The following is a 13,777-nucleotide window of genomic DNA, read 5'->3' as shown; positions in this document are numbered from 1 at the left end:
CCTGTGTACTTAATTTATCAAAGCAAACATAAATATATTGGTTGAAAATCACGGGCAGTGTTTTATTTCTTTTTCTCATCAGTACTTTGAAAACTCTTAGGTTCTCCATTCAGATAGCTCGGACATTGAGAAATGTTTCTTTCCAAGAGCAATGTTGATGTCTTGTGGTTTTGTGTGTAATCATATATGATCTGTCTGTCCTATTTCAGCCATATTTTCAGAAGACAAAAACACCACAGAGCCTGCTCATAAGGTTAAAAATGCCCTATCCATTCCCAACACTCCAGAGCCAACAACAACTCAAGAACCCTTGGTGGGCAGCCAAAAGAGAAAAGCAAGGAAAACCAAGATCACTCACCTTGTCAGGACAGCAGATGGCCGGGTGTCACCAGCAGGAGGTACTTTGGGTAAGAAGAGGGAGCCTTAAATGAGAGATAACCAGAGCAAGCCGGTGACTGTCATGGCCCCATTGGCCAGCAAATGACGATAAGCCAAGTATGGGTCCTCATTGGAAAAGGGGTCTGTTCTGTGGGTTTGGTCATAGTAACATTTTCTTTCTCTGGATCTCCTTGAGAGCTAGTTTTCCACAGACTCCCAAATGTACAAAATGTGCACATTTTAAAATCACAGCTCTTTTTCCAAAAGCATTCTTAGAAAAGAAAGGTAATTTTTAGGACTGTGTGTTTCTCCTTCTCTTTCTCAGCATGCACAAAAATAGTCTTCATTAAGTAAATTCCCAGAGATCCTAGACTTTTAAAAATACTAGCTGAATCAGTGTTTCATCCTGGTTCATTGTTTAAGTCACTACACAAACCATATTATCAAATATTTCAACCAATGGATTAAGGAACCTTAGAAAGCATCCAGTCCTTCCTCTAAAGCTGACTCAGACCGCTGAGGGAGCCTGAGAATGCTCCTGGATTTCTTGAGTTCTCTGGGCTAATCTTTAACTAGATCTGAACTTACTGTGAGTTTCTCCATGTTCAGTCATAGCCTGTGGTCTATTGCTGTTTCTCATGGCCTCCATGGCAGCAGAATTGCCAGACGGACCCAAGTTAAGGAATGGAGTCAGAGTGACACTGAGCAATCCCCTCAGATCTTGGGGTGTCATTAGTGATCTTAGCTGTTATTGCCTTTTTTCTGCCTTTCAGCACCCCTAGCATCTCATTCCATCAGCTTTGAGTTACCCCTCCCCCTTCCCTAATCCAGTTTCCAGAAAAAGGACACAGGTCCATAATGAATTCTATAAATAGAAAAAGAATGTTTAGAGCAAAGGAAAAACAAGAGTGAAAGACAAACCAAGAAACAGACTCTTAACTATTAGAGAACAGACTCATGGTTACCAGAGGGAGGTGGGTGGGGGGATGCGGGGATGGATGAAACAGGTGATGGGGAGTAAAGAGTACAGTTATCGTGATGAAAAACTAATAAAATGTCTAAAAAATGTTTAAATGAGTATTTTTTGAGAGGGATATTTTAAAATACCTGATTAAGGTTAATGTAATTGCAAATAAAGATTCATTGCTGAAATAGAATGGGAGGACAATTAATGAGTTTTGTGCACATTTTCTTCTGTTTAGCATATGCAGATTTAGGGCAGTAAAGCACATTAAATACCCCCATTTATATAAGAGATGAAGATCAGAGACGTAGGGTTTGGTTTTTGAATACAGTGGACTACTTAGGTAGAAGATAAGGACTAGAATCTATTTTTCCTGATATTTAGTCCGGCAGGCCCATTGCCCCTTACCTTTCCACTCTGGGTTCTGTTCTGTGATTTTGATTTTTTTTTTTTTAATGTTTGTTTATTTTTGAGAGAGAGAGAGACAGAGAGCAAGTGGGAAAGAGGCCGAGAGAGAGGAAGACACAGAATCTGAAGCAGGCTCCAGGCTCTGAGCTGTCAGCACAGAGCCTGATACGGGGCTCAAACCCACGAACCCCTGAGCTGAAGTCAGATGCTTAATTGACTGAGCCACCCAGGTGCCCCTGTGATTTTGATTTTATAAGTTGTTATAGCCTCATTTTCACTTACAGAAAGAGTGAGAGAACGTAGAAAATATTACCTTCATGTAGAAAAGCACATAGTACTGCCATGTCCTAGTATAGGACATTTATGTTCTTTATCAGTTGCTTTCTATTTTCAAAATGTTTTAAAAACCATGATAAAGATTCCTCCTCCTTTATAATGGCCATGTAATCTAGAAAGTGTACTCCTTCCCTGCAGGTAGATTTTCATAGCATTTAGCACCTCTTTGTAAATACCAGGGGGCCCTTTGTCTTCTTTCCAGTAGGTCTTCAGAACACAAATAACAACTTGGGATCTCACTGGGATTAGTTCAGTGCTGGTGATCCTAAGTGTTGGTGTCACAGCGTACCGAGTGTCCAAGTTGCCATTGCAGCTTTGAGTTATCTCTCCCCCTTCCCTAATCCAGTTTCCAGAAAAAGGACACAGGTCCATAATGAATTCTATAAATAGAAAAAGAACGTTTTGATGATCCTACGGCTTCATCAGAAACGTTTGCGCACTTGGGTTTTAGGGGCTTTGTACAGCATCCACAGGCCCCTTTGCAGAAGTCCCATAGGTTTTATTTTGGCCAAAGCCCCTTTTTCCCTCTCACTCTGAGACTGACCTGTTCTTTGACCTTGAATAAAACTCAGCTTCTCTTCCACCTAGCTTCAGGGCATAGCACTGTCCATAGTTGCAACTGAGCTTAATAAAAGAGTTTTGTTACCGTGGGAGCAGAAAATCCTTGATAAAAGCCTTGGTATTCGATGGATGACAAAAGTGAACAAAGAATATTAGCTCATTTCACATGGTCTGCACAGAGTTTTCTCTGTGTCCCTCCTCTGGAGAGAACATGGTGATCCTCCTGTGATCAATTTCCCTGTCGTTACAGATGACAAACCAAAGGAACAACTGCAGAGGAGTCTCCCTAAAGTGACCGAGTCCGGCTGCGGTGACGACTGCTCACACAACACTGAGGCCGCGGAGACGCGGAGCAGCACTCCAGAGATGCCAGCCGTGTCTGCGTTCTTCAGTCTCGCCGCGCTGGCTGAAGTGGCCGCCATGGAGAACGTACACAGGTGAGTGGTGTGCTCCCCCAGGATTTGGGGGGTCCCGTTCATCCTCACTCCTGGGCACGGGAGAGGGATGGAGAGAGCAACGTGGAAGCCGAATCACTCTCTCTGATGTGATTTGTGGCCTTTTTCACAATGCTTTGGGGTTCACGAGACTTGGTTCAAGAGCAAGTTATGTGACATGTTCCAAAAGCGTATGTCCTAATTAGCGGTGTGGGAAAATATAAGATAATATAGTCAGCCAGGTATTGCATTTTAAATATACTATCCTGTGGCTAAACTTCATTTCCATAAAAACCTGAAAGAGCAGAGAAGCAATATTCTCTAATCATTAAGTTGGAGCTTCAAGGTCAGGCTTCAGAGCTGGGTTTGAGCCCTACATCCTTCACCTGTAAATTGCAAGGTCTTGATCAAGATCGATCATTCACCTCTCTATCCTTCAGTTTTGCTTCTATAAAATGGGTGTAAGTGACACTCATTTCATAGAGATGTTATGTGGAATGAACTAATGTCCCAGTGCTGGTACATGGTAAATGCCCTGGTTAACGGTGGTGTTGGCAGCAGTCGTGATGGTAGTGGAAGAAAACTGTGGTCAGGAAAAAGCGTCTTGGCATCTGACTCATGGACGGCAGAAGGTCTGGATTTTTCTTTAACTGTCAGTTTGCTACAAAGTCATTTCTCTCGGTCTCGGTTTTCTCATCTTCCATGGAGCATAATGATAGCCCCAAAGAATCACAGAGCTGTAAGGATCACGTGAGATCATAAATCTGAAAGGCTTTTGAACTCAGTAAAGCCTCACAGAAAGTATATTAAAGTTCTACATGTGTAATTGGGACTCTACTATTTAATGGATCCTTTGGGAAAGCAGAAATAGCCATTTGTAAATTTGGGTATTTCGTACTTTTATTCAAAGTGGATTACCCACAGGTGAGCTACTTTCCCAGACTTCCGTGTTCAGTGCAAAAGTTTTAAATCTAGCACAACTTCCATACCCTCCTGTTGGGCTGCACTGTCCCTTTCCACATCCAGGTTCAGGAGGCCCTTTACCTGTCATGTTACAGTTCTAGTGCTTCCTCACAGATAGCCTCTAGATAGTTCCAAGAAGTCAAATTCCTTTTCCTGTGTATACTGTAAGTGCCTAACGGCAAGAGAATGCTGACAGACCTTGTTAAAATCTGCTCAAATCTCTGAAGGAGATCATGCACAGATAATTCTCCACTCATGCAGAGGACAGACTCCTACACGTGTGAGAAGAATGAAATGCATGCCCGCATGTTACTAAGTGTCCCCATAAATTTCAGATAAAAGGCAATGTAAAAATTCGGAGAGGATCATAATGCAGGGCTCAGCAAGGTCTTACCACACAGTCACCCAGTGCTGCCGCCAGCATCCCCTTCCAGATACGACTGTGGTCACACCCTGGCTCTGTTAACCAACCTTCCGTGACTTCCAGTTTGCAACAGCAGAAAGCCTCACCAAACCTTCCCACTCTCCTCTCTGCCAACCCCTCCTCCCTGCCCTGCGATCACGTGGGATCGATCAGTCGCTGCCACCTGGATAAACCAGGTTCTTGCCTGTGTGCCTCCCCGTCTCCTCGAACTCCTGGTTCTCCTTCCGTCGCTAGTCCTGTTTTCTGCTCTGTGTCTCCCTCCTGAAGTCCCTGCATACTTTCTATACATGCTCTCTGAGACCAGCTGCCACACTGGGCTGTAATTATTCCTTGATATGTCTGTCTCTTGAATTTTGAAAGCAGAGCGCTGGTTTTAATCCTCACATCCCCAGCTTCCTTAGTTCCTGCTACATCAATGGATGAATGAGAAAATGAATGGGTGAATGAATAGATGAGATGTTCTTAAAGTATGACCACCTACGTTCACTAGCAAGCATAGAAAAAAGATTCTTTTTTTTTAATCTCCCATTGGACAGAACAATATTGCATACTAGAATCTTACTATCAATCTCATAAATGGTTAGTGTTCTTAATATCTACAAAAACAGATACCCCTTAAGGGCCCTTACCTGTTAAAGCAGAACCTCCAGACTGTCATCTACCTGCAGGCTTAATGTACTTTTACCTCGGTTGCACACCCATTGACTATTGTTTTCGCATCACCTAGGTTCATAATTTTGAGGGTGATGAGCAGAGTTGAGATGGAAACATATTACCTGCATTCTTGCCAGGAGAAATCATAATGTTAGGTTCAGAAACCTGACATAGAAAGGCAGTTTCGCAAAATGCAGGAAATAGGAAGTTGGGATAAACCTTCGTTGAGAGCCTGTTTGTTTACTAGGACTTCCATAAGGGGAAAGCTCATTAAACTGAGTCCTAAAATGAGCCCTGCCGGGTGGGTCTTTTTGATCCCTTTTTAACGAAACTGCAGACCATTAACTTGCCAAGAACCCACATCTAAACTGAGTTAAGATTTGAACTAAGGTCTTTGAACTCCGGTGTCTTTGCCTTTGCTCAGACATGCTGCTTAAGCAATCATCTGTCGTGTCCTAGAAAGTCACGAAGAGTCGCACCGAACCTTACGCTGGGAACGGCAGCATCCGTTATTTGTAGCCATACTGGGCTCCCCCCTCCTTTGCTTTTGTTTTCTAATTAAACTGGGCTTTCACCCTAGTTGCTCTCTGTCCCTGTTGCTCTTTTTTTTATACTGTACTTTTCATCTTTCACTTTTTTTCTTCTTCTGTTTCCTTTTTTCAATACTTAATTAAAATTCTTTTAGCTTTTGTAATATTGTTACATATTCAGTCGTAAAGGTAAAAAATGGCATTTTAATTTCATCTTTCTTGAACAAAGAGTTGAACATATTGAACAGTTGGTGCTTACAGCATCCCCACATGACTGAACAGATTAATCCAGAGGTTTGATTATAGCACATGTTTTGTTTTTCTGAAATCCTAGTATCTGAGGCTAAGTGATTATTGGATTCTGAAATCCCCAAATGTTGTAATTTATCTACATTATTTTTGTGTGTGTGCATCAAGAGAAAGAAACTTGGATTTAGTTGTAAAAAAGGTATAATTTGAAATTCTAAAAAGCTGCTTTTGTTCCGTGTCATCTGAAGAAGATACGATGTGGAAAGGGTCAGGCCACTGGAAGCCTTGCTGCTGCCTCACAGATTTTCAGCCCAGCGCTGTGCAACACAGACCACTGTAGGCCAGAGCAGTGAGCGCACCTTGTCTGGTCTTTGGTAGGCCTGTTGGGGAATGTCAGGGAGGTGCCCAAACCTGTCTTTTTAGAATGAGAAGCTCTGTGGAAATTAACCAAGAATTTGAAGGGTTCTCTTACAACTGTGAAGTAAGTTTTTTCCTACTCATTAAACAAAAGCAGAATAAAAAATCAGCTAAGTTTGGTGTAGTTCAATCCAAATGTTGGTTATTTATATGAATTTTCTTGTCTTGTCTAGAGTTCTGTCTCTGCACGTGTTGATTTTACCCAAATTGTGCGGGTTTTCTCGGACTCTAAAGACGAGTCACTGCCTGCCTTCTTCCCTTGCACTCTTGCTCTCCATGCGCCTGTGAGGCTTTTCTTTAGTTAGGAGGGTTTCAGTGTTTTCATTCATTTGTGTTAGGGTCACAGGCCTCTGGTCTCCAGCCATTGCTTTAATTACACTTAAGTTTTAATATTACAGGCACCTGGGCAGCTCACTTGGTTAAGCGTCCCACTGTTGGTTTCAGCTCTGGTCATGATCTCACAAGTCGTGAGTTTGAGCTCCACATGAGAGGCCCTGTGCTGACAGCATGGAGACTGCTTGGGATTCTCGGTCTCCCTCTGTCTCTGCCCCTCCCCCCCCCCCAAAAAATAAATAAATAAACACTTAAATAAATAAATTGCGTTTATTATTATATGTCTTAGGAAATAATCTTGGAGGTTATCAATTAGTAGAGGAGAATTTTCCCCTTGGGCAGCTGGAGGAAAGGAATGGGTCCTGTTTTAATATCAGTGGATCAAGAGACTATTGTCTTAGAACCACTGCCCTTGACTAAAAGTTTTCCACTTCTTAGGGAGTTGCCCCAAATCTGTTGGTGCTTCAGATTTCATCTCTGCAAAATGGAGATGGTTGTTTGGGACACAGTGTGTTGTTGAGTCATGTGAGGTGAACTGAGATAAGAAGTTTTTCAAAAAACAATAAAAGCGGGGCGCCTGGGTGGCTCAGTTGGTTAAGCGTCCGACTTCGGCTCAGGTCACGATCTCGCGGTATGTGAGTTCGAGCCCCGCATCGGGCTCTGTGCTGACTGCTCAGAGCCTGGAGCCCGTTTCAGATTCTGTGTCTCCCTCTCTCTCTGACCCTCCCCCGTTCATGCTCTGTCTCTCTCTATCTCAAAACTAAATAAATGTTAAAAAAAAAAATTTAAAAAAAAAAAACAATAAAAGCAGCAGCTAACAGTTTAAACAGCATCAGTAACAAGTCAACATTAGCTGTTAAACAAGATATTGGAAAGCTCTTATTGGTTACTCATCATCCTCTCCTGTGTCTGACAACATACTCTAAGTGGGTGATTTCTTTTGTTCTTCCTCTTGTTTTGCAGAGGTCAGAGGTCCACTCCGCTCACCCATGATGGACAGCCAAAAGAAATGCCACAGGCTCCTGTACTTATTTCCTGCGCTGACCAGTGAAGCGCCCTTTAATTGTAAAACATTGTGCTTTACCTACTACCCTAGCCTTGTCTTTACGGAGGGATGCTAGTGAGTCCATGTGGTGGAGAATATAGACTGCAAACAAGTGCTTGTTGCCCTACACGGCCCAGATTCACTTGAAGCAGAAGTTAGCATCCTGGGCCCGTTTGTTCTTTTGGAACCCAGAGTCTTTGAGGGTGAGGTTATCTGTCTGATAATGAGCAGAAACAGAATGATCCTGGAGCTTTGCTTTCTATTGAAGGCTTTTGACGGTAATAGGTGGTAACTTGGTAAAAGGCTGCCTTTACTGTAGCTCATCCAGCGTCTCTTTTACCAACCGGAGAGTGTGAAACTAGTTTCGTATATTACCTAGTTATTCTTTCAAAACAAAAACAAAAAACAAAAAAACAAAAACTGACGCACTGCACTAGTTATTATTAGATATTCTTAGTCTTTTTTGTACATGGAGATTTAAGTTCTAAGATGGTTTATATAATAGGTTATACCTACATTTATATTGTAGAATAATATTAAAAAGCCTGTTCCAGAGACCCCCAAGCAGCACGGGCAGGCACATGTACCATTGTTAGCGGTGTATGCTCGGCCTCGTGGTCCATATATTCTGCACTTTTATATTTGCCACCAGAGTGGTAGTTTGCTGGTGAAAAGGAAGAGAGAGAGAGAGAGAGAGAGAGAGAGAGAGAGAGAGGGAGAGAAAATTACAATTCTTACAAGCTGAGTTTTTTTCGTAGCCTTGAGTGACTAAGAAGGATTTGCTTGGGGCAAATTGTGGCAAATATTTTCCCAGACAGGGGAAGAGTCCTACAGATTACTGATGTTTTCATGCCTTGAGGATTCTTTTATTTTTACACAGGGGTCTATGTGACCAATGGATCGTTCATACAAACAAAAAAAGAAAAATATTATTCAGAAGTGACCTTAGTATTACTTCACTATCCTAAACACATTGAAGACACTCACTTCATGTGGACTTTGCGCTACAGACCTTTTACATCCATCCCAGACAGACTGGACGGGTAGCAATTGCTATGCACAGCCTAATTGGCACTGCAGGTTTTTAGAGCCATTTTGAGTTGATGTTGTCAAGGAGGTGTTGAATGAATAAATGCCGAGGGAGGGATGCCTGACCAGAGTGGGATTCTTAGTCACGGATCCACCTGCAAGTTTGTTTCCTTTTTGTGTTTTGTTGCTTTCGGACATAAAACCAACCATACATATGCCAGTGCCAAGTGGATTACCTGGCTTATCCGAACATTCGACATACCGACTTAACCACCTGACATTCACAGTGTCTTGTTTCCTAGCAACACATGCAAAGTGATAAATCAAAATTAGTCGGAGGCTACCGAGTTTACAGGGTATTTGTTCCATAGCACAAAGTAGATCCCCACTCTTGCATCACAGCACAAACTACCAAATTTTAATTATTGGATTCCAGCAATAATTTTTATTGGTTTTCAAACTGGCGGAATTTTGATAGCGTTAGTTCGAGTTTGAAGCTTTTGAATTAGATCTCTAAATGATGACAGTTTACAAGGTTTTATCTAGCTTTCTTATTTATACTTGACTGAATTGTAATGATGATTTTTTTTTTTTCTAATCATAATCTGACCTAATAGCCATACAAAAAACGACTCTTAGTACTGACTAGGTTTAGCTTTTCATAGTTGTAGATATTACTTCAGTTTCGGTGCTGGAAAATATGTACAACATACTAACAATTGAAAAGAATATAGAGATTTGTTTGGGTTGTTTTTTTCTTCAAAGCAGGTAAAGAGGACAGCAGAACATTGGAATGGTGTCCTCAAAAATGCATAAACATTGTGGGCGTGGAGGAAGAAGGATTTAGAAAGCTAGTTAGTCCGAGGTTAAAGCTTAACCCCATTCTCGTAGAAATAAATCAGGTGAGCAGCCCCAGATTTTAGCATAATATTTTTACTATGATGCTGTTTTATTAATATTTTCTAAATTTCAAAACATAAAGTGAATGTTTGAAAATTGCTGGGTCCCAATGTTGGTGGCTGTTGGAGTTTTTGGACCACTTGCTAGCAGTGATTTAAAAATTATAATTAGCTAAAAATCCAAAAACAAAACAAAATGAAACAAAACAAAAACCAACAACAGAAATTGTTTGGTGCAGAACATGCACCTTGACAATGGTACTAACTTGTTATTCTCTAGAACACGTTAGAATAGATCTATTTTTGCCAGAGCACCGTCCTTCAATCCTCCAATTACATTTCACTAGATTTCCTTAAGAGATTGCTGTATATTCATGGGACCTTTTTTAAAAAGAAGCAAAACAAAAGATTACTTTTTTCTATGTGATTAATATCTTACTTGATCTGCTTTTCCTAAACCTCAGTGGCTTTTCCCTTAGGCAGGGGTGGGGTGGGAGGGCAACCTACTGGATATGACTGTTTTCAGATACTTAAAAAAACAAAAAACAAAAAAAAACCTTTTTGTAGAAATGCTTAATTTTTAAGCGGTTAGGCACTGAGAGTAGCAGAAATCCTGCAAAGCTTTATAGTCCTTTAGACACTCGCCTTGTTGTTTCTCTGAGTGAAGTCTTGATTTCAATACTAGTGCTTTTCTCATGCCCTGAATCCGCTGGTGAGGGGTGTTGGCATTTTCAGGTAACAATATTTGTTAGCACAGATATTCCCAACCAACATGTAGTGCCCCCCCATCTACCATTTTCATTTCATTTATCTTATTCTTTTATATTTTGGAAAATCATATTGCTATGGTGTGTACCTTAATCTGCCAGCAAACACCATTGACACTAACATTTGTCCCACAAGCATCCTCAAGAGAAGAAGTTCTTGCACCTTATGTATATCTCAAGCAAACCAAAATACGATGCCTGCTTTGTTTTGTTCTAAATTGTTGTATCATATCTTTCTGAAAAACCATTCTGAATCTAGTTGAAATTATCGATATTTATGCTTTTAACCTTAATTTCTGGATTCAAACCTGTATATAAATCTTTTGAAAAAAATTGTCCTAGCCCTTCTCTGTGATGCCGAAGTGGATGATTTAGTCTCAGATGGAGACGCAGTACTGTTCCAGTTTTCCTTAGCCTTTTATTTATTTAGTTGTTCTGGGTATTTTCCTATGTAATTTTGAAGTGTGTAGAGTATATTATAGTAACTGAAGCTGCAGCTATAAGAAGCTGAGTGAAAGAAAAAAAAATACTGTAAGACATCCTTTCTAAGTTTTTATTTGTTTGGATAACTGTAAGGAGATCAGGAGAAGGAAACAACGTCCCACAGCCACATTGACGATACAGGTTCTTATCCCCAGATTAGGTTAGTTCCCAGATTTTAGATCAAACTGTAATTCATCAAAGCCCTTTTATAAGGATGAATCATACTGTTGTAATTCTGACAGTCTCTTTTTCCCACAAATACCAGAACTATGTTTGTTTAATTCTGTCAGAAGAGCTTTCTACCAATGCCATCTCAAAGCCATGCTGAAATCATTCCCATATTATCACTGATTCTGGTTCCTGCGATGGAACACTCCGAACAAAAAGGAGCATCTGAACTGGTCTGGTTATTTATATTCCAACATGTTTATTCCCTGTCACTTTCTTAGCAAGTCAGATGCTACTCCGCCTAAGTCATTTCATAAAATTTTGTTTGCACTCTGCAGTCTTTGGCTCATCGTATGGAAAAGTTTGCACCTATGTAAAATCTCAAGCAAATTATAAATTGATCCAGAACCAGGAGTAAGCTGGAAGCTGACACGTTTTGTTTATACAGTGTGGGAGGGAGGGAGGGTATCGAATAGCTCTGTTCCAAGTTTGGCGTTTGGCATTAATGTGAAGCAGTGGGACCATGCTGCCTGCTAAACTACTGTATGAATCCCAAGCGTTCTGGAGACCAGCAGCTGGAGCTGGAGGCCGGCACCCACCCAGCAGAGGAGAAGAGCCACCGTGGCCTCGCTGGGGAGAAGGCAGGAAGTCCCGCCAGGCCTGGAATCAGCATTTGCAAAGGGAAAGTCGGGGTGTCCGTGATGCTGTTGAGGAGACTCACCTTTGATTGCACTGCTCCATAGAGCCCTCACGTAAGGCCAATTCTAATGGGCTACCTCGGCTTTAAAAGTTAATTTCAGTAAGTCCTGTTTCAAAGGTTTTTTTTTTTTGTTTTTTTTTTTTTTTTTTGCTTCTACCTTCAGTGCCACTGTTTCCCACTGCAGTGTTTTGACTTCCCAAACCACCTTCTCCAGAGAGAACACTGTATTGCTGAAAATGGGCAGCAGAAGCAAATGTCATTATTACATTTGACCTATAAAGTATTCAGAGTGACTGCTAGGTGGAAATGAAAATTTAGCTCTCCCCACATAGGACCTTGTTTTGCACCTTATAAAGAGTGTACTAATTGTTAATTAGATGTTGCTTTTATTTATACAAGCATTCCCAAAGAGTTAGATTTGGATTTTGTTCTTACTTGAGTTTTTGGGGTTTTTAAAACTCATCTTATTTAGATTAACTAACATCATACTCACATTAAGAAACAAGTTGTTCAGTTTATCTTACCAGATATGTCTGGTGAAGTATTCAGGGTTTGATGGACTGCTTTGCTTTAGTTTGGAAGTGATAGCTAAGTTTATTATACTCCATATTAAATCACCTTGTCCTTTTCACTGGGGACATTATTTTCTTTCTATTTCGGATCAAAGAAGTGACAACAAAAATAGTGAACAACAAGACAAATATATTTGATTCCCCCGATACAGCTCCATCTGTGCTATGCTTTCCTTAAAAAACATAAGTACACATTTTCTTCACACACAAAAAATGCAAGTTTCATCTCCTGGCCAAATTTTATTTGCGATGGTAGGATTTATACTAATAAGTTGAAGGAGGAAACCTTGTACTAAGTTCTCTGGCCACTGTTTTCTTGTTGCAGTCAGTGGTCAAAATTGATCCTGCCCTCAAATTGGTTTTTGTGCACAGAACTAGTTGTCATGAAAATTACTACTCCTTCCAAAGATTGCCCGGTCACTTGGGCCGTAACTGGTTACTGAGTAACAAGGACCTAATTCAATGCCTCCGAACCCTCCCACCTGCACCGCAGTCATACCTCACAGGCTCTAACGTGAATCACAAGGGCACGTGTGTTTCACCAACTAACACTGCTGGTCCTTGGCAGTTGCCGGGGGCCGGCCCATGTCCCTGGACGCCTCAGGTTAGCGCCTGGGCTCTCAGAACAGCAGAACTGGGGGTGGGGCAGGTCTGTGACCTGGAGCTCGGCACACGCTCAGCAACATTCTTCGCGTTTCATTAGCACTAAACAAGTCTCTTGCTCTCAGGAATTTGTCCAAAAAAGAATAAAAACCACCTGAGACTCCATTGTTCCAGATTATGAACTTTTCTCTTAGGTTTGAATTGCTTACTTACATGTCCTAAATTAACCATGGCTTCATTTGACCACCAGGTCTTAAGTCTGTTGACAGTTTCAGCATGACTGAATTGCTCATTTTTTTGCTTTCAGAAATTGGCTTGGTTCTCTTTAGAGTTGGTGTAAACATGCCATGTAATAAATGATTTCCACTTAATGGTACAACAGAATTATTGCTTTCTTAGATGTATGTGTAGTAAAAGTCAATATACACATTTATATAATTTCTTTCTTCAAAATCTTATACTTAATTTGATATTTCTAAAAATTGCACATGTAAGTCATGTGTATAACATGCTAAAGTACTTTAACTGTGATCTTAAAACTGAATAAAAATATTTAATAAAAATTTGAAATATTTTAAAGATATTATTCAAATATCTTTCTTTACATTCACACCCCTGTCTATAGACTAAGTACCTTCAGTATACCCTGTCTACGAAAAACAGTAGGGAAAACACTTTAACAAAAGATACTTCAGCTCTTTCAGAATGCGAATGATGACCTCCCCCAAACTGTTTCCTGATAGTCCCAGTGTTTGAGTGGCTTGGGCTGCTTCTCCCTAATGGGGAGAGGAGAAATCAGCCTGACAGAAGAAAGATCTGCTTCATTCTGCCACTTAGGAGCAGGGCCTCCCTGGGAAAAG

General features: G+C 40.9%; 1 protein-coding gene across 6 annotated transcripts in view; it reads left to right on the top strand.

Annotated features, from left to right (window-relative positions):
- BBX (BBX high mobility group box domain containing) overlaps positions 1-13,496 on the top strand; it is a 285,709-nt gene extending 272,213 nt beyond the window's left edge. For 5 of the 6 annotated variants that reach the window (XM_058731518.1, XM_058731512.1, XM_058731514.1 and 2 more), the window contains 3 exons: positions 210-407; positions 2,898-3,084; positions 7,615-13,496. In XM_058731518.1, the coding sequence (XP_058587501.1) occupies positions 210-407; positions 2,898-3,084; positions 7,615-7,702 (473 nt within the window). In that variant the 3' untranslated portion in view covers positions 7,703-13,496. The remainder of the gene's footprint in view (positions 1-209; positions 408-2,897; positions 3,085-7,614) is intronic. The other variant, XM_058731517.1, reaches the window with a different exon arrangement.
- The last annotated feature ends 281 nt before the right edge of the window (positions 13,497-13,777 follow it).

The sequence above is a fragment of the Neofelis nebulosa genome, chromosome 5 (assembly GCF_028018385.1).
Source record: "Neofelis nebulosa isolate mNeoNeb1 chromosome 5, mNeoNeb1.pri, whole genome shotgun sequence".
Lineage (NCBI taxonomy): Eukaryota > Metazoa > Chordata > Mammalia > Carnivora > Felidae > Neofelis > Neofelis nebulosa.
The sequence above is the reverse complement of the archived record's forward strand: the minus strand, read 5'-3'. Positions and strand labels throughout refer to the sequence as shown.